Source organism: Nyctereutes procyonoides, unplaced genomic scaffold, assembly GCF_905146905.1.
Source record: "Nyctereutes procyonoides isolate TBG_1078 unplaced genomic scaffold, NYPRO_anot_genome, whole genome shotgun sequence".
In the NCBI taxonomy this organism is placed as follows: domain Eukaryota; kingdom Metazoa; phylum Chordata; class Mammalia; order Carnivora; family Canidae; genus Nyctereutes; species Nyctereutes procyonoides.
The window spans coordinates 606,446-628,330 of NW_026575135.1; the positions used below are offsets into that span (position 1 = coordinate 606,446).

A 21,885-nucleotide genomic window follows, 5' to 3' on the forward strand; every position below is an offset into this window, starting at 1 on the left:
CCGACTATAAAGGGCCTAATTTTGTCCATTGAAGGGATGCAAATTTTATCCATTGGAGAATACAGAATAAGGAGTGATATTGGATTTGCTTTTAAGAAAAATCACTAGGTCAGAAGTCTGGTAGATGGAGAGAGTGTGCTCAGGGAAGATCAGTGGTGAGAAGGCTTATTGCAACAATCCATTCAAGACAAGTTAAAGGCCTGACCTGAGACACTGGCATGGGCATTGGCAATGGTGCAAGAGAAGAGGGGACCGATATAAGAGGTTTTTGTAGAATAAAATGTACGGGGCTAAGTGGTTGTTTGTATGTATGAAGTAAGGGGGAGAGACAGAGATGACTCCGGTGTTTCTTTCTGGCTTGGGCACATGAGTAAGGAGATAGTCCATTAACTAGTAAAAGAATACAGGTAAATAAGCAAGTTGGAGGGAGATGATGATGTTAGGTTTCAAACATGTTCATTTTGAAGTGATTGTGAAATATTCAAATAGAAATGTCTGATAGTTAGTTGCATACACATTGTGTGCCAAACTCAAGAAATCTTCTAGCATATTCTTATGCTATTTCTTAGGAAAATAAAGCCTTATAGCTTTGGCTTTATTTAAAACTAATTTTATTCTATGCCCCAGTTATCATTCTTGCATTTGTACCAGTCTCTAGTTTAAATTATTTTTTATTTACTTCTATAGTTTTTCTGTGAAGGTAGAATTTTAAAAGGTAGCCATCTTAGTCAAAAGCAAGTAATTGATCTCAGCCTTTATCCTAGTGTGATTACTTTGTTTCAATAAATGTTCGTACAGTACCGATGGTTTGTGTTAGAAGATACTTTAAACACATTACACCAAGTATCATGTTAAGTTCATGTAAAATAAATTAGACTATAATTTGAACATTAATAAATGGCCAGACAAGGACTTATTCAGAAAAAGGCACCAAGTGCATTAAGTATAAATAATGTATGTTTAGATGGCCACAGTTTAGATGGCTCTGTGTTTTTCAGTACGCTTCAATCTTAAATCCTCCATTCGATACAGGACATGCTCTGTCCTCCTGGTCTTCTAATTATTAACTAGATAACAGCTGTAGTCAAATGAATGAAAAAAAAAAACCCACATCTTTCTTCTAGTTATTGGTGACCTTTGAGAACATCAACATGTCACAGTGAATTGATATAGTTGCTGTTGATCAAACATGGTCCTTTCCCTAAGCCATGTTGCAGGTTCTTCTACTTGTTTATTTTATTAAGCCACTTTTATGCCAGTTTGGGGTTTTTAAAGAAATATTTTAAAGTTAAACTTTTGTTAGTGATGATATTAAAAGGTCATTTATTTTGCTTCTGCTGAGAGACTCCTCCAAATATGTAGTTGTATATATGCCAATAATACAAATAATCATGTTCATATAAATTGTGGTATTTGGTATCAAGGTATTTATTTAGTTAACAAACTATGTGCAGGATATTTGAATAGACCTTGTGGGGAATAGAAGATTAATAAGACAATGGGTCTTATCCCAAAGGAGCATCTGGTCGGGTAAGGACACTAAAAAAATGTATATAAATATTTATAATGTGAAGTACAAATTGGCTGACATCATAAACTATAAAGATAAAATGTTAAGGGGATGAAGAATCTGGGAGATCTCATTGAAGTGATTTCATTGAAGAAATAGGTTTTGACCTCAGTTTCGAAGATAGGAAAGGATTAGGCTTACAGAAGTGAACAAGGTGGGAAAGGATGTTATAGAACAGGAAAGAGCAAGATTAATGTCCCAGAGATGTGCTTACACAGGATGTAAGGTGGAAGGGAGGTGGGGGCGGAGGAGATAAATCTGGCAAGTCCTGTTGGGGTCAGGTCACAGAGGGCCTCCAGGGCCAGATAAATGATTTGGCTTTTATTCATGAAGCAGTCTTTAAGCAGAAATAATATCGGCACCGTGTCCTAGCAGTAGTAGAGTGGATGGATATAAGCAGGGGGGGATTAGAGGCAGAATGATAACCGGTGAGGGCCAAATTTAGGGTAATAATTAGGGACAACAGGGAGAATAATGAGAGTGGACGATAGTGAAAATGGTCATATGCCCCGTGATAGCAGGGTTTCTGTGCATAATTCTCTACCAAGCTCTGACTTTTGCACAACTGCACAGATCTAAACGTGGTTTGTATTTCTCTGTTGAATTTAAGGACTCGCTCAGTCCCAGGGTTGCTTCTCAGGCCCACACTCAATGCCTGTGTTCCCCTTCTCCCTTTGTTGCAGGCCGCAGAGACCGAATCTGCTTCCCTACATGCTTCAGTGGTTGCTGCCACCCGCTGCATTGCATGGAATTTAGATTCCCCGCTGAGCCTTGCTGCTGAGTGTCAAGCAGGGTCCCCACATGCATGTTCTTTCTGTGTTGCCAAAAATAAATCCAAGGGCCCTTTACCTTTTGAGACTTTAAAAAACTATTAATCTTTGTAGAGAGGCCTGTGGGGGTAGCGAATATAATAGATATGGGGGAAGTTGAATGGTTATATAAATGACAGACTTTTCCACAAACAAGGTTCAGATATAGGCATAAACCTCTTTTATTTTTCCAGCTACTTACCCTGGCACTCATGCCTCAATAGCAACCTGTTTCCCTTTGAGGCAACCCATTCTCCAACAATTAATTACTCATTTTCCAGTGACTCTAGGAGTTAGTCCTCTGATGCTGAGTGTCAAGGGAACATGACTCTGAACAGTTCACTGCCGTTACTGTCTCTCATTCCTGTAGGGCATGGCCAGGTTGAACAGCCTGACCGACGAGGCTTGCTCACTACCATAGTGGTGCTTTCACTGGTCCAGATCCTTGAAGAGGCAGCAGTGATTCTTTGAGGGAGGATGAGCCCACTCCTCAGTGCCAAGTTCTTTCAAGGATGCTCTTAATTAGGGTTCCAGAGTTCTAGGTCTTAACAATCAGCTCCTTCGGTTTATACATGCAGCTGTGTCCTAGTGTGCGAGCTGGCTCCAAGAGTTCCAGTTGAGGACATTTTGTAGAATGTTTCACTTAACCCCAAATCCCCCTCTTTCCCCGATAAAAAAAGTTGTTGCTAGGGGTGCCTGAGTGGCTCAGTCTGCTTAAGCATCTGCCTTTGGCTCAGGGCATGATCTCTTGTCCTGCATTGGGCTCCCTGCTCAGTGGGGAGCTTACTTCCCCTCTCCTCTGCTGCTCCCCTTGCTCATGCCCTCTCTCTCAAATAAATAAATAAATACAAATCTTTTAAAAAAGTTCTTGCTAAGCCTTTCTCTTAGGACAGTGGGGCCTGTTCACTCCGTACTTAACACAACTAAGAGAAGCCTAAACAAGAGATTCTTCACCCAGCCGGGAGAATGTGCTTCAAGATTATTTTCTACCCCTGTCCAAAGGGCAAAGCAATCGGAAACTTCTCTTGCTGAAGAAGAAAGAAACCACAGTTTAATCTCCAGTTAAGCATCTCTTGGATAGGAGATCTCACTACACATAAGAAGTGTAAAAATCTTGTAAACACATCGTGTTTTTCTGTTCTAAAAATTGACTTCTTTCTCAGATGAAAATACCTCACAGGTTGGCAAATAATAGTAACATTATTACTACCACCATGAACCCCAGAATGAACAGCATTGACATTTATTGAATGTTTGCTCTGTGCCCGGCTAAATGCTTTATATGTGCTAACTTGTAAGGATCAAATAACAACTGAAGTGCTAGGAGTCTCATTTTACAGAAGAAGAAACAGACTTGAGTAATTTGCTCCAAAATAGACAACTAGTAGTGGCAGAAATAGGCTCAAACCAATACCCCTCTGACTATACTCCCTTTCTTTTATTTTTTGAGTGTTTATGGAGTGGCTGAACCTCTGCTTGTTTTATCAATAAGCCTGGTAACCATCCTAAGTTTAGCTACCGTATAGATTCCTAGCACGGAAGCTTGTCATTTGAGTGCCCAAGATAACATCATCAGCAAGAAGTCATGTACCCCCTAATATGATGCAGTGAATGAGAAAGGCGTGTTAGCTCTGTGATAGTCTTCACTAAAATTCATAATCTCAGTCAAATTATGACAAGACATCAGACAAACCCAAATTGAGGAACATTTTAGAAAATAACCAGTACTCTTCAAAACCTTCAAGGTTATAAAAGACAAGGAAAAACCAAGAAACTGTCAGATTGGAGGAGGCTGAGGAGACATGACCAGTAAACAAATATAAGGTGATATCTCACATTGGTTCCTGGCACAGAAAAGGGACATTAATATAAAAATTAGGGAACCTGATAATGTTAGAGTACAGTTAACAGTATTATAGCAATATTAATTTTCAGTTTTGATGAATATACCATGGTTATATAAGAAATTAACCTTAGGGGAAGTTGGGTAAATAGTATAACAAGAACCCTCTGTACCATCTTTACACTTTTTAAAAAAAAATCTAATATTGTATACAAGTAAAAAGTTAATAGAATTGTTATTTAGAGCAGTCAAAGGAATCGGATAGTATAATTGTCTTGTGATGAAGGCATAGTTAGTTGGTCGTAGTGATAATTCTTAACCCTAGGTCCAGAAGAGGAATCAGAGTAAGGAAATTAACTTTGCTTGCATGAAGATCTGCCACTTGAGATGTATGACATTGAGGTTAGAATATATAATCAAATTCATAGCCCGTTTTAATGTTTTAAATATATTTTTTCTCTAAAGTTTTAAAAGAAGAGCTTCTAAACCTTATGCTAGTAGACTTAGGCTGAAATAGAAGGATGCTTGTTCCCACAGAGAAGGCTTTGTCTTCCCCTGTGTCCCCTGAAAGAAAATTAAATCAGCATGACTTGTTCCATCTCAGAGGGTTTTTTTTTTTTATAGCTAGAAATATGTTTCCTAGAGGGTAGAGGAAATATGGGACTATTCATCTTTTTTTCTCCTTGGATTTGACTTCCACTCAAAATATCTAAATTTGCAATCCCAGAGAGAGATCTTGAAGTTTCTCTAGATTTCCTATAAAAAGGCTATAAGAGCTTTAGCCATGATTATTTTGATATTCAAAGTATATAGGGCTAATTAAAAAATTATCAATTCCATTATTATGGGTTTTTACATATTAAATGAATTCTGTGGTATGATATAGTCCATGTGTTGTTGTTTTTTTTTAAGATTTTATTTATTTACTCATGAGACACACAGAGAGAGGCAGAGACCCAGGCAGAGGGAGAAGCAGGGTCCATGCAGGGAGCCCGACGTGGGACTCGATCCTGGGTCTCCAGGATCACGCCTTGGACTGAAGGCAGTGCTAAACCGCTGAGCCACCCGGGCTGCCCTAAACCTCTATTCTTGATGTTTTACACATATAACCTCTGGCTTCTCAGAGCAACTTGGCTATCTTGCTCTTAGAAGCTGAGTTACTTAGGAATATGGCGTAATTAATAAGTGGCAGAGCTTATATTTGAGCCCGGGTCTCTCTGACTCCAAGGCTCTCCCCACTGTACCCTAAAATAGAATGGGCAAGATAAGATATGGCAGTGTGAGTCTCAGTGCAAGTATAGGTCTAGGTATGGGTGAGCATGATTCATCGGCATAAGGAGTGGCCGATGGAGACCTAAATCTAGAAGTCAGATCTGGGGTACAAAGAAGTATTGTATAGAAAAAGGCAGCATGAAGTATTGAGAGCATCTATAGAGAATCATTTGAAAGGCAGGAATAGGACATTATAAATATCAAAGTTGAGTCTACTTGACTTTCTGGGGCTTAAATGGCAGATATTTGACATATGAGAGATCTGAAAGCAAGTTTATGAACCTACTCATTGGGGTGGAAATTGGGGATGCAGAACCACTAGGACCAGGAGGGAGGCATCAAGAAATTAGGGACAATAGTTGTAATCCAGCCATTGAGAATACGAGGGACTAAGGTAAAAAAAAAAAAAAAAAAAAAAACTAGTAGGGAATGAAACTTAATGACAGTTCACTAAGGGTGATTGCTTTGAGTGCCCTCTTCTTAGGTCAGAATTGATACCAAATTAAGGGGTAAACACTAAGCTCAGAGTTGGGTACGAAGTAACTTTACCAGTCAGGTCTAGGAACATGAAAAGTAGAGTGAAGTCAGTATAGTGACATTTTTATAGTTAATCTAGTACAGTGATTCTTCAAGACCCACCCCCAGACCAATATCAGCATAACCTAAGAATTGGTTAGAAATGCAAATTCTTGCGCCCAATCCCAGACCAACTGAATCAGAAATTCTGAGATAAGGCCTAGCAATCCGAAGCACTGATCTAGTGAACAGTATGTTGCCCCGAAAAATCTAAGGTCAGCTTATATGCAGAAGAAAACCAGAAGTAATAACAAGTAGGCTTATCTGAGGCATTCCAGTCTCTGTTCTTTGTTTATGTGAGGATTTTTTAAGCTAAAGAGGCTTTTTTAGCAAGGTCATAATAGAAAATTGGGGTTAAACAAAACAGACTTTTCTTCTGTCTTGCTTTCATTAAGTACACAGAGTTAATCTATAACATAGAGGAGAGGGAGAGAAAAAGAACAGGTATTAGTTGGCAGAAAACTTGGGTTCTGATTCTGATCTCCCTCTAGGTGTGTGACCTTGAAAATTGAGTCAGCTCATGTCATGGAAGCTCCATTGCTTGGAGATGTTGACTATCCCCAATTTGACCGTATAGAGAGCTACTAATATTTGGCACTTAAATATATAGTTCTAACTAGTTTTCACAATCATTTGATAAGAGATTCTTATCTTTCAGATGTGAAAACTTAATTTGTTCAACAAACAGCTAGAAAGTGGCACAGTTGATACTTACGAGTGTCATAGAATTATGGTAAGAATGAACATAACTCATGCATATATAAACCGTGTGCCATGCACTTTGTAGTCTCACAGTTGGAACTCAGTAATTTTAGCATTGCCCCCTGACTACTTCATTCCCTACAAGGTTTAGAAATCAAAAGCTTAGGACTTGTGTATAAAGACTTGGTCCTTAGCACTGTTAGTATCAATATTTTGAATTAAACAGGTTTTTGTTTACTCATCTGGAAACCAAGGCACCATTTATGCTGTCATTTCTGTGAGAAAATGAATCCTAAACTCTAGGTACTACAAGTTAAGTTAATTTTTGGAACACAGCGTGTACACAGACCAAGTGTTAATGATTACCCTTTCAGGTTGGTATCCAAAATACATAAAGAATGTATAAAAGTCAACACCCAAAAGACAAATCCAATTTAAAAATGGGCAGAAGACATGAATGTACATTTTTCCAAGGAAGACATACAGATGGCCACCAGACACATGAAAAGATGCTCAACATCACTCATTAGGGAAGTACACATCAAAACTACAATAAGTTGTCACCTCTTACCTGTCAGAATGGCTAAAATCAACAACACAAGAAATAACAGGTATTGGCAAGGATGTGGAGAAAGAATGTGCACTAGAGTAGCCACTCTGGAAAACAATATGGAGTTCCCTCAAAAAAATTAAAAATAGAACTACCTTATAATCCAGTAATTACTTTGGTATTTACCCAGAGAATACAAAAATACTAATTCAAAGGGATGCATGCATCCTGATGTTTGCAGCAGCATTACCCACAACAGCCAAATTATGGAAACAGCCCAAGTATCCGTTGATTGATAAATGGATAAAGGAGATGTGTGTGGTGTACACACATTTACACACACACACACACACACACACACACAAATGTATGGAATATTGCTCAGCCATCATAAAGAATGAAATCCTGCCGTTTGTAACGACACAGATGGAGCTAGAGTATAATGCTAAGTGAGGTGAGTCAGTCGGAGAAAGACAAATACCCCATGATTTCACTCATGTGTGGAATTTAAGAAACAAAACAAATGAGCCAAGGGAGAAAAAAAGAGGCAAACCAAGAATCAGACTCTTAACTATAGAGAACAAAGTGCTGGTTGCCGGAGGGGAGGGAGTGGAACAGGCGATGAGTATTAAGGAGGGCGCTTGGGAGGAGCACGGGTGTTGTATGAAGTGTTGGATCACTAAATTCTGTACCTGAAACTAATATTACACTGTATGTTAACTAACTGGAACTCCAATTAAAAAAGAATTTTTTAAAATTACCCTTTCATGAAGCAGACCTTTTACAAATGGTTACAAAGGAGTACAGTGGTAATGTATTTGAGAAGCATCGTCTTTTCAGGAAGATGATGCTTTTTCTATTTTCTCTTTTCAAAATGACTTTTAAAAAGAAGAAATCTCTATCAAATAATGGAGTAATTGTGTGGGTTTGAGTATTCTTAGGGCTGTATTTATTCCATTACAAAAAGTGAAGGAAATAAGAAATAATTTTCCTAATTGAATTGAGTTAAACCTTCTCAAGTTATGGCTCTGGAAGCATGACACTTTTTTTTTTTTTTGCCTTTAAGTTTTATTTCTGACTTTTCAAATTAGCTTTTAAATTTGATTTTGGTAAGATCGGCTATCAGAAAATATTTTTGCACTTAGGCAATACCCTTTCTGAGTGTTAAGAATTTCTGTCTGAATATGGATTTTCTCTAAGAATATTTTAGACTATTTGCCCACAAAAATACAAGGAATGTTTAGTATAATAGCCCAATGTTTTCAACAATAAAGCTATCTTTTTTTTTTTTCCTCCAGCAAAGGAGCTTTGCTCATTGCATAATGGTCTTTTTCCATGGTAGAAAGACAGAGGAATGCTTAATGCAGATGATCTTTTGCCAAAATGTCTAATTATTGAGTTTCTTTCATAACCAAAAGGAGAAACTATTTTTATTACCTTTCACAGCCATGACACAAACATGAAGTATTGCAAATAACTTTTCATTTTCTTTGTTTTCCCATGTAAAACTTTTTTCTAGTTAGAAAACCTTTTTCCAGATTCCTCTTAATGTTATTTTTAATATATTGAGAGAACTTATAATCAGAAATTTTCTGTTAATTTCATAGTGTTTTAACTAGTAGTTCTGTTTCTGCACTAAATTGTTTTTATTTTATTTTTTAAGAAGATTTTCATTTATTTGAGAGAGAGAGGGAAATAGCAGCAGAGGGAGAGGGAGAGAAGTAGGCTCCCCACTGAGCAGGGGGGCTTTGGGGGCTGGATCCCAGGACCCTGCGATCATGACCTGAGCAGAAGGCAGAGGCTTAACTGACTGAGCCACCCAGGCGCCCCTACACTAAATTGTTTTTTGCTCTTAAAGATAGAAGAAGAAAATTGATACCTCTAATTATCCATTTTTTCTGTTTCTTGTTCTTTCCATGTCAGAGTGCCAATATGTGAACTGTGTGAGGAAGAAGGAGGAAAAAGCAAGGCTTCTGAATAACCATAAATAAATGAATTTCCTCTAATTAGAACTATATCTTTTTAGTTACTCTATGACTTCTTAAGTTCATATTGATAACAGTATCTAAGGATATGCCATGCACATGTCACTTACAACTCTTAGGAAGAAAACAATGTTTTTGATAACATAAAACATACTAAGACATTTGACAATTTAGAAAAAATTACGTCATTAGGCTCAGCGGTTGAGCATCTGCCTTTGGGCTGAGGGTGTGACCCCAGGGATGGGGGGGGGGCGGGGATCGAGTCCCACATGGGGCTCCCTGCAGGGAGCCTGCTTATCCCTCTGCCTGTGTCTCTCTTTGTGTCTCTAGTAAATGAATAAATAAAATCTTTTAAAAATTTAATCAATTAGCTAGTTTGTATAAAAACACATCAGATCTCGTTGGTTCAGGTCCCACCTTATATAGGCTTTTGAAATCCTTTTCCCTCTCGATTTTATCATTTTTTAAAAAATTTTAAAAAGATTTTATTCATTCATTTGAGAGAGAGAGAGAGAGAGAGAGAGAGAGAGAGCGCCCTCAGGAGCATGAGTGGGGGGAAGGGCAAAGGGAGGGGGTACCAGCAGAGTCCCCACTGAGCAGGGCGCCCAACACAGGGATCAAGACCCCAGCCAAAATCAGATGCCTTAACCGACTGAGCCACCCAGGCACCCCTCCCTTCTCAATTTTAGAATTTTCTTTCCCCAAATCATTTCTACCAGGTTTTCATAATGTTCTTTTCCTAGCCGCCTTTTGGCTCCAAACTAACAATTACCCCATAAATTATTGCAATTTTTCTAGGTTTGTTAACAGAGTTTTAAAAGTAAATAAAAGCCTTGTCTGCCTTTGTCTGTTAGAGAGTCCAGACCATTTTCCTATAATTTTCAGAAAAAATTCAGGATCTAGGATTACTGGCATCATCTTCATAATTCTTTTATTCTTGAGTATTGATTACATGCCGGATGCTATGCTGAGTACCCTGGGTATGTCATCTTTAATTCTCACAGTAACCCTACAAAGTTTGGTATAATCGTCTTCATTTTACAAATGAGAATACTGAGTCTAAGACAGAATAAAAGCCCGTGGTCCCAGCTCGTTACTAGCAGAGCTGGAACATGAACCAAGCTCTGTCTCCTTAGGCTATGAATTTTCCATAGACCCTGATACCTTCCTCCCTGTGTTCCACCCTTCCCACTCTAGTCAATACTGTTATAAAATAATGGAAATTCTGGAGATGCTCCATCTACTCATCTTAAACAGAACAGAACCTTTAAGAAGACATTTTGGTTAGTACTTGCATGACACAAACACGTACCAAATCTTGAAATGTGATATACTACCGAATTCCCTTTTGAAAAATTAATGAATTCATGTCAGAAAATATATTATTCATGTTTTAAGAGAGATTTTTTTAAAAGTTTTATTTATTTAAGTAATCTCTACATCCAACATGGGGCTTGAACTCATGACCCCAGGATCAAGAGTCACATGCTCTTCTGACCGAGCCAGCCAAGTGCCCTTTAAGGATTATTTTTAAGTGTTCAAACCGTGTAATAGTGGCTTACACACTTATGAGTGTGATAAATTCTATAACTAAGCACTTGAAACCCTAAGAAAATCTGAGAATCCTATTTGGGAAAATTAAAAAATGTATAGTATATACTTAGTTATACTTGGTATGGCTTAGTTGCACAATGCTTGTGCTTTCTTTATAAATAACTCTGTATTCTTCTTTCTGATATAATTCTCCACACTATATTAGTACTTTACTAGTAGCTAACTCATGTCTATAAAAAGTGACACCAGATGAGCAATTTCTATCTTAAATTCCTTGTTAGTTTAACTCAGTAGTATAGATTTCTGACGTCTGTTCAAAATCTAGTTCTATGCCAATATTTTCCAGATACAAAGCTATGGGTTCTTTCATTTCAAATCTATGGATAAGCATGAGTGGTCTGTTAACACGACTTTCCCCACCACCCCACCACCCCCACCCCTTCTTTGATTTCATTGCATTTATATCGTTGACCTTTGCTTCAAAAAGCATTCAATAGTCTTTAACAGAGGGAGACTATGAAAGGGGGTGTTGTAGAGACTTTATTCTGTAAAAGAAGTCACACAGGGAGAGCTTTATATTTGCTGAGTGATTTAATTCTTATACATGCAGAAATTGGCGCTGGGCCATGAGTAACATGGAAAGCACTACCAGCGCAGTCTCACAACAAACTTTCCCACTCTCTTCTATATTTAAAAAAGAGAGAGAGAGAGAGAGAGAGAGAGAGAGAGAGAGAGAGAAAGCACCTCCTTTCTTGTTTTAAAATCTACCCAGGAAAAGTGAAGCACGGTATCTAGACCAGTCAATCACTTTATTGGGATTCATAAAGCCACTCATGGGGTTTTCTTTGTTGTGTGTGTGTGTGTTTTTTTTTTTTTTTTAACTTCAACAACTAAGGAACATATTCTCCAGGGAGAGAGACGCCTGCTTAAATCAGTCTTTTGAATATGCAGAGCAGAATTATGAAGGGAAAGTCCACTTACAGGGATAGCAACTACTTTGAGAACACTTACTATATTATGATTATGGGATATTATGAAGTGATTAGGTATTCCAAGATAATATCATTTTCTTATAGGTTGGTGAGTTCAGCAAACACTGTCATTTAAAGTGACTGTTTATTCTTCTGTTTACCGAATAATTTGTCTATAGAGAAATGAGGAGCAAGCATATTTTGATTAACATTTTTAAAGCCTTGGAAGTCAGCTAATAAAATGTTATCAGTTCTTTGGAAGGCAATTATATCCTTTATAAATAGACTTGGATTGACTCGTTCCTTCTTGTTGAGTAATAACATATTCTTGAACTTCATATTTGATGAATACAGATTTACTTTGCTAGATCTTTGAGTACCTTGGGATGGTCTTGTGTAAACACGTGTGTGTTGGGTTTCTTTCTTTCTTTCTTTCTTTCTTTCTTTCTTTCTTTCTTTCTTTCTTTCTTTCTCTCTCTCTCTCTCTCTCTTTCTTTCTTTCTTTTCTTTCCTTTCGTGAAATTACTTAAGAGACACACTTGATAATGTGTATTTCTGTTGCATTTTAAAATCAAGGCTCATCTTCTTCACTATGATCAGTACAAATTGTAACTAAGCTTTAAAAAGCATCACAGTGTTTGGGCTTGCATGTCTAGGAACCTCGGACTTGCTAGGCTGCAGTTTCTCTTCAAGCAATGAGAATTCTTAGCTTTTGTTAAGGAAGACCTGAAATTTACTGGCAGTAAGAAAAGAGAACACTTTTCTTAGGTGGAGTTTATTTTGGGCAAGGCAGAAACAGCTTACTGGGGTGAAAAACCTAAATAAATGGTGAATTGTGGTGATTGGAATCTACAGAATGAAGCTCGATACCCAAGTAGGTATCAAGTTGTTTGGTGTGCAAATTTCTTGTGCAAATTTCGATTCAGACTTAGGGAGTGGTAGGTACCATGATACAGCAGGAAAAGTCTTGCTTTGTATAAATCAGCCTGACTTACTAGGTGTGGACAATAACTAGCCTCTCTGATTTCCCTCAATAGTAAAACAAGGATCAGGACTTTACCTAGTAGGGTTTATTTTGAGGATTAGAGAACATATCTATATTCCAGGCCTATGTGACATAGGCCCTCAATCAGTGATGGCTCGTTATTTTTATCATTGTCGTCTGCAGCAGCACTCCTGCTTTCAGATGCCTCTGTTTTACATTTTCTCTAAAACTACTTGTTAATCAAGCAACTGCATAACCTAATACACTGGACAGCTTTAAGATAGGAACAGAGAGTTCTATGAATACATAGAACTTGTATCTCAGGATACAAGACTTTGAAATATGTAAAGTATATATTATTTACATAAGCCTGGCTTCCTTTCCCTTCTGGACTGGTTTTATTTGAGTAAAACCCTAAAAATATTCCATGTAGAACTGTTTTTCTACTTTTCTACTCCTTTTTGGCATAGCCTGGGATAGCACAGAGAACTGTAAGTGGGAGAAAAAGTAAACTTTGACTCTAGCTGCTCAAAAGAGTTTTTAGGGACGGAGGATGAAAACCTCATTATTTACCCCAGGGGATGCTCATAAAAAATAAAGGCAAATCTTAAATTTAAAAAAAAAAAAACCCTTAGGTTTGTATACTACAAGTAGAATGCACATGGTTGAAAGTTGCTTTATTTCTGTTCTGCAGAGTTCAGTTGAAAAGTCAGTAACTCTCAAATTTGGAACTTGTGTTTATAATACAGAAATGGGAATATGGGAATTAGTAGGGGATTACTTTAACTGCTATGTGTAAGAACTCTGTAAGTATTAATAATTTGAGCTTGGGTTCTTGAACTGAAATTAACAATCCCATGAGGGCTCATTATCAGTAGCTAAATCTCTAAAAATATTATATCGAAAGGCAGTTTTACCTTAAATCGTCTCCCATCCAATATGCTGGTGCCGAGAAATGCTCAGACAAAGTCTAAAAATTTCAGGTTCAGAATGAACATATAAAGAAGAGTCACATTGTTAGATAAAGCATTTTTCTCTGTTTCTTTCTTTTTAAAGATTTTGTTTTTTTTATTTATTTTTTTTAAGATTTTATTTTTAAGTAATCTCTATATTCAACATGGACTCGAACTTACAACCCTGAGATCACACACTCTACTGACGGAGCTAGCCAGGCACCCTTATTTTTCTTACATTAGATTTTAGATTTCATTTTTGGTTGACAATCTAGAATTTTATATGGATTTAATCCAGAAAACAATAGAGGTCCCCCTTACAATCATATTTACTTAACTGTGGATTCCAGTTTAATTGCCAGAAATAGGATTTTAATATAGCCAAACCTAAAGTAGAAAAGTATGTCATTTTCAGCATGTAAATGGATATTAATTGACACATTCATTAAGATCTTGGTTTTTGGGGACCTGGATGGCTCTGCTTTCAGCTGGGGTTGTATTCCTGGGGTCCTGGGCTAGAGCCCCCGTCTCAGGCTCAACAGGGGCCTCCCTTCTGCCCCTCTCCCTGCTTCTGCACTCGTGCTCACTTGCTTGCTCTCTCTCTCGCTCTCAAATAAATAAAATCTTAAAAAAAAAAATCTTGGCCTTCATATTCTTCAGCCAGAAGCTAGGTTGGGTGAAGACTAGGAGTTTCTTCTTTTCTCCATGCTGGGTAGAGTGGGTGCTGATGGAACTGTGGAACAATCCAGGAATGAGCTGTAGCAGTGCTGCTACTTCTATGCCCCACTGCTCAGTAAACAAAGATTTCTAAGCACTGGGGACTTATGTTCTCCATGGCTCCTTTATTAATCATTTTAAACCACCTAAATGCAGCGGATTAAATTGTCACAAATGATTCATGTTAGTATGTCAATTGAATGTATATAGTCATGAAGTTATTCAACTCCTAATTAAAAAAAAAACTCAAAATGATTTTTGTGATTAGAATCTAGTTGAAACTATTTCTACATTAAGATCATCTATGATGGGATGTGAAGCAACAAAACTTTCAGACTCATTTACTTTTGTTTGTTGTCTTTGCTTTTATTTGCAGTTCTGGGAAATGCCAGTGCAAAGCGGGTGTCACCGGCTCTCCATGTGATCGATGCCAAGATGGATATTATGGCTTTAGTGAGAGCGGCTGCTTGCCCTGCCAGTGTAATAATCGGTCTGCCAGTTGTGATGTCCTCACAGGTACACACTTTCCTTGACTTTGTTACGTCATTAGGCCATAGTTCTTTTCATACATTTCAAAAATTATGTTTTTTGGTTGGAGAGCTATGGAAGCAAAGAAGCCTATATGAACTAAAATACCCTCCAGAAAGGCTAGAACTCTGCCTAAGTTAAGTGAATGATCACCAGACATTTTATTTCCACGGGACATTTGCTGATTCTAGTCATAGGCTAAGGAACAGATTTGGCCCAAACAAAGGAATTTGTCTGGAGGAAAGAGATACAAGAAGAGTTTTTGGCAGTTGTTTGGGACTTGTATGATGGATTGGAAACTAGAGGAGCCCTAAACACAAGGCCAGTTTTCTCACAGGACATTAGCTGATTATGTAAGAAATGAGAGCGGCCCCAAAGGAATAAAGAAGTCTCTCAGTCTTCTGGTGCTTAGGAGACAAAACCTCAGAAAGAGAAGCTCTGCTACCATACACCACCATCTCTCTCGAGATACTGCCACGTTCTGAAGGGTGTGGAGTGGGATCTGGGCTGAAACCACCAAAGGGCAGTACCGAATCTGTTGTAGTCTCTCAGGGCTGAGGAGTCTCAGGGATGCTAGGCTCTCAGTCAGAAGCGTTAGAGGGCCATGACCAAGAAATAGTGATGAACCGTAGTTGGACTGGCTCATGCTAAAATTGCAGTCCATCTTCAACCCATCTCAATTTTGAATTGGATTGAGGTGATTTCTCTCATTATACCTGCCAACAGAGAAAAGAGAAGTCATCTCTGGTTCTTTTATACACTGTGTCTGGCATAGGATCAGAAACACTAGACAATGCTGAAGAGCGGAAATGTGACCAATAATAAAGAGAAAAAAGAAACAATGAAAGCAGACCCACAGATTATCCAGATGTTAGTTATTAGCAAACAATGCCTTTAAAATGACTAAAATTGATGCTTTAAGAAAATAGAGGAAAACCCAGAAAATAGGTAAAAAAAGAGGCAAATTTCAAGGGAATTGGAATTTAGAAAAAAGCAAAAGGTCAGCCTAGAACTGAAAAATACAACATCTGAAATGAATAACTCATTGCATAGATCTAACAAAAGATTATTCACAGCGAAGACAAGGTGAGTAGACTTGAATACAGCTCAGTTAAAAATCTCCAACTGAAGCACAGAGAAAAAAATGCAATGGAAAGAAGAGAGCAGGAAAGACATGTGGGACACAGAGCCAAGAAGATGAACATAAATGTAATCGGAGACTCAGAAAGAAAGGAGGGGAAAGAGATTGAGGCAGAAGCAAAATTTGAGGGCAGCCCGGGGGGCTCAGCAGTTTAGTGCTATCTTCAGCCCAGGGCCTGATCCTGGAGTCCCAGGATCAAGTCCCATGTCGGGCTCCCTGCATGGAGCCTGCTTCTCCCTCTGCCTGTGTCTCTGCCTCTCTCTCTCTCTCTCTCTCTCTCTCTCTCTGTCTCTCATGAATAAATAAATAAAATCTTAAAAAAAAAAGCAAAATTTGGGGATCCCTGGGTGGCGCAGCGGTTTGGCGCCTGCCTTTGGCCCAGGGCGCGATCCTGGAGACCCGGGATCGAATCCCACGTCGGGCTCCCGGTGCGTGGAGCCTGCTTCTCCCTCTGCCTGTGTCTCTGCCTCTCTCTCTCTCTCTCTGTGACTATCATAAATAAATAAAAATTAAAAAAAAAAAAAACAAAATTTGAAGAGAAAATGGCCACGAATTTTCTAAACTGGTAAAAGACATCAGCCCACCGATTCTGAAAGCTCAGCATACCCCAGGCAGTTTACAACAAAGAAAACCATATTGAAGCAGACTATTAAAAACTAAAGACAATGACCTCTGCCGATGGTCGGTTTTCTTAAATGTACGGATTAGAAATCCTTCCTTGGGAATCTTTTTTTTCTCCCCAACAGAAACATCAGGACAAACTAGTCTGACAAGTGCAAGTGTTTTTTATGAAAGCAGAGTAGCAGAATATTTGAAATTCAAAGTACCTTGAAAAGAATTGGAAATTCTTTGTTTTACTCCTCTAGTCCATGGTGAAACAGATTGATTTAGGAAAGATTGTGGGTTTTTTTCTGTTATGGCATCTGGTCCCTGGCTACTTACTGGTTCTCTCTCATGCTCTTCTTTTTCTCTACTGCCTGTGATGAAGTCATACTGGCTTCTGTTCCAGAGACAAGCTGTGTTCCCTTGTCCTATGGTCCACACACATGACCTTTCATATACCTCTACCCCACGCTAGTCCCCTTGCCTTATTCAATCATTATTTTTCCTTCTGGCCTTCAATTAAAGTTTATTACATTAGAAAGCAGTTCCTGATCCTCCAAACTGAATGACGGTCCCCAATTATACACTGTCATATGCAGTTGTATTTGTGTCACAGCACGTAGCATCGTTTATATATTTATTTGTGATTATGAGTCATGTGTGGCTTGCTCATGAGGGTAGGGGCAATATCATTGTTCATCATCGTACACAGCCCCTAGCTTGGAGCTTGGCACCCAGTCAGTACTCACGAAATGTTTGTTAGGTAAATGAACAATGAATGGAAAAACACACGAAGGAGAGGGAAATTTCAATCCTGGTGAAGGACGGGAAGGCTTCATCATACTGAGTTGAGTTTCATTTCTCCCCAAATCTTTTATTTTTTATCTTTTATTTTTTTTTCTCCCCAGATCTTGTACAGTGAGAAAGCGGTCTGCACTGCTGGCTCTCACTGCTAGTTTTCCTTGTAGCAGTGAGGTGGTTTGTCTTTAATGTCAAGTAAATCCCAACCTGTCCTTGCTTGAGATAGTTTAAGGCAAAAGACCTTTCCGTGGTTAAAATTTCTAAAGCATCTAGTAATAAGATAAATAAATGGTTTCTCTGGAAATGTAAGAAAAGTGGAATTCAACGCGAAGGGATGCAAATGCTTAATTTAAACTGGAAGCTTAACGTCTACTCAGCCTCTCCTTTTGTCTCCGAGGAGATTTTGCCTACAGCGCTGTGATACGGCTGCCCTCTGGTGGCCACTCACTGTATTTTCACAGTTCCTGTGTTTCCCTTTTCTGGTCTTTTTCCGTACCTTGTGTTTTAGGGGGAGCAGATTTTAAAGTGATCTTTTTGTGATAGAATATATTGGGGGAAAATTTTTGGAAAACAGTTTCACAGTGTGCATCAGAGTCTTAAAAATACCTCCTGGATCCAGCAATTCTGTTTCCAGAAATCTATTCTGGGGAAATAATTCTAAATTCACGAAAAGCTTTGCGCTCCAAGAGGCTTATTAAAGTGGCAGTTATAATTCTAAAAATCAGACAACCCTATTTCTGTCAACAGAGAATGAAGCAAATCACGTTACCTGGGCAGCACATGATTAAGAGCATGGCAAGTGCAATCTTGACTTTACCTTGGCCGAATTACGTAGCCTATTTCTTCATCTAGAAATGCAGATAATGCCAGTAACTGTCTAATGGGTTGTTGTGGTGATTCAGCGCAATATATGTATAAAACCTTAATTACAGTGCCTGGCTCATTACAAATAATCCATAAACGGCAACTACAGCTGAAGTTGTCATTAAAATGTTTTAAAAAGCGGGATGTAACAACGAGAGAGTGAAACAAGCAGGGCGTGAAATGACTTGGCTGTATATTTAGACCATTTGAAAACCGAGACTTAAATATATATATGTGGAAAGATTTCAAGGAAAAATACATTCAAAATCATAATGACCTATTTCTTGTGACTTTTTTCTCCTTTCTACTCTCCTTATTTAGATTTTCTTTATTGAGTATGTGTTTATCTTAAAGTGGAGGTGGGGGACCGTTGATTTTTTGAACTGGAGCTTTATATTCACAAGGTGCACTTTTTTTTTTTTTTTTTTGAGGAGATCTATCTATTTTTGCTCCTCTTGGGCGCCTGGGTGGCTCAGTTAGTTAAGTGTCCCACTCTGGGTTTTTGCTCAGGTCATGATCTTAGGATCCTGGGATGGGCTCCCGGGCAGTTCCCCACGCTCAGCAGGGAACCTTGAGGATTCTTGCCCCCCCCTCCCCCCCCCTCCCCGCCCCGTGCCTGTGTGCGCTTGCTCGCTCCCAAACGAATAAATAAATCTCACGTTTGTCTTCTCCATTCGTGCTGTCCCGAAGCGATGGCATTCAGTCCCCTGGACTTGATTCGAAGTGCCAGCTCTGTCTGTGCTACCAGGTCGCCTCTGCTCCCTTGATCCCCACGTCCAAAGGTCCGGCGGCGCGTGCGTGGGACGCCTTCGCCTGCAGGCCCCGGGCTGGCCCCGGGACACCTGTGGCCCCTGGAGCCTGAGGCCGCCCGCCCGCCGCCCGCCGCCCGCCGCCGGCTCCCCGGGCCCAGCACCCAGCACGCGCCCTGTCGACCCGGGGCCGCCGCCCTCGCGGGCTCCTCCGCGCCTCTCACCCCGCGGCCGCCCCACGGCCAGGGGCCACGGGCCAGACTGACCTTCTCCAAATGTGAGACCAGGTCGCCTGCTTCTTGTCCTGACACCCCGGACCGGCTCGCGCGCCCCCCTTGGGAGGGCTCCCACACTGCTCCCTCCCTCCGCCCTCCCTCCCCCTCCCCCCCCTCCCTCCCGCTCCCCCCCTCCCTCCCGCCCTCCCTCCGCCCCTCCCTCCGCCCTCCCCTCCCCTCCTCCCTCTCCCCTCCCCGCCCTCCCTCCGCCCCTCCCTCCGCCCTCTCTCCCCTCCCTCCGCCCTCCCTCCCTCCCGCTCCCTCCGCCCTCCCTCCGCCCTCCCTCCGCCCTCCCGCCCTCCGCCCTCCCGCCCTCCGCCCTCCCTCCGCCCTCCCTCCCTCCGCCCTCCCTCCTTCCCTCTCTCCCCGCCCTCCCTCCGCCCTCTCTCCGCCCTCTCTCCCCTCCCTCCGCCCTCCCTCCCTCCCGCTCCCTCCGCCCTCCCTCCGCCCTCCCTCCGCCCTCCCTCCCTCCGCCCTCCCTCCGCCCTCCCTCCGCCCTCCCTCCCTCCGCCCTCCCTCCGCCCTTACTCTCCCTTGTCACCTTTTGGCAGGTTCAAGTTCGCTCCGCAGAGAGGATCAGGCGTTTCTTCCCACAACAGAGCACGTGGCTCTATTTCTGAAAGGTCTATATGTAAGCCATGAAATGGAAACATAAATAAGGACAAGGCCTTTTACAGGTGGCGATTTATGTTTTCAAAGCGTCAGTGAATTTGGTTGGAAAGAGCCCCACGGTCCTTTCTTTGCCTGGTTGCGTTCTTGGTTACCCTTCCACATCGGTCTGCTGCCTCGCCAGCGAGCATGACATCATCTTCAGGAAACACTCATTCCTTTTTCTTTTTTTAAAGATTTTATTTATTTACTCATGAGAGACACACAGAGAGAGAGGCAGAGACACAGGCAGAGGGAGAAGCAGGCTCCATGCAGGGAGCCCAAGGCAGGACTCGATCCCAGGACCCCAGGGTCATGACCTGAGCCAAAACCACACACTCAACTGCTGAGCCTCCCAGGTGTCCCCCTTTTTCTTTTCTTTCTTCTTCTTCTTTTTTTTTTTTTAAGATAATCCACTCCTTTGGTCATCTTTCAGCAAAGAGAACGTAAATTTTAAGGCGGAATTGTTGTATTTTGGGCGGTTCCAGACACAATATATAAACTTAAACTTCAGCTAATTTTTACATATATTTATCATAAAAGAAAGACCCTCAACTTTTAGATTTTTTCTGTAGATTTTATTTATTCATAGAGACACGGGGGGTCGGGGGGGGGGGCAGAGACACAGGCAGAGGGAGAAGCAGGCCCCGTGCAGGAAGCCCGACGTGGGACTCGATCCAGGGTCTCCAGGATCACGTCCTGGGCTGAAGGCGGCGCTAAACCGCTGCACACCAGGGCTGCCCCTCAACTTTTAGATTTCAAGGGAACTTAGATTTCATCTAATGCAGCCTTCTTAATTTACAGATGAGGAAATTGGGACATAAAGAGAAAACATTTGTCTTACGGAATACTTTTTCACCCTTTGAAATGCTCACATTAAATCATTAGGCCAAGAATGATCCAACTTTACAGATCAGAGAAGTGAGACTCAGGCTATTTCCCAAAGGTCACACACTGGTAAGAGGTTCAGCTGGGAGTGGAGCTCCGCTCCGACATTAATACTGCGCCAGTTTGCTTACGCCCTCTTGCCTCGCGGAGAGGAGCTATCGGCCGGTAGGACGGCAGGTTCACGCCGTCGCTTCCTCCTGCGTGTGCGTCTGCAAGGTTATGATCGTTACTGTTGTTATCAAAATATTTTCACCGAGTTTCTCATGAAATGTTTTTTTTAAATTTATTTTTATTTATTTATGATAGACATAGAGGGAGAGGGAGAGAGGCAGAGACACAGGCAGAGGAGAGGGAGAAGCAGGCTCCATGCCGGGAGCCCGACGCGGGACTCGATCCCAGGACTCCAGGATCGCGCCCGGGCCAAAGGCAGGCGCGAAACCGCTGAGCCACCCAGGGATCCCCCCTCATGAAATGTTTTAAACTTGCTTGAGTTCAGGAAATATTTTTATAATACACATGTGATAGAGTTTATGATGTATTAGTTTTACAATCAGGAAAAAAAAATCAAGACAATAAAAATAAAAAGGATACATATGTACTGGGGACACGTGAAAATGCGAGGGGAGAAACAGCAAAAGGTCTGTTGCCCTCACATCTATTGTTATCACTCTGCTGTATTTATGTCTGTCTGTAATTTATTAATTTTCTTCCTCTGTGGCTGTTTTCCAGATGCATGCTATTTTTGAAGCAGTGTAATGAGTCTTATTATTAAACTTGTTTTCATCTTTCCTTTTGAGATAACATGTTTACCACAGAGGGTTACATTTTTTTCTCATTGACTTCTCATTGTAGGTATGGCATAAAATGAATAGAAATAAATTACTCTGGAAAGAATGTTTAT

At 40.5% G+C, this 21,885-nt stretch overlaps 1 protein-coding gene across 1 annotated transcript in view; it reads left to right on the top strand.

Annotated features, from left to right (window-relative positions):
• Positions 1-21,885, top strand: part of MEGF9 (multiple EGF like domains 9) — an 85,640-nt gene that overhangs the window by 53,662 nt on the left and 10,093 nt on the right. Inside the window, exon 7 of the mRNA XM_055302194.1 lies at positions 14,864-15,003. Within this exon, the coding sequence (XP_055158169.1) occupies positions 14,864-15,003 (140 nt within the window). The remainder of the gene's footprint in view (positions 1-14,863; positions 15,004-21,885) is intronic.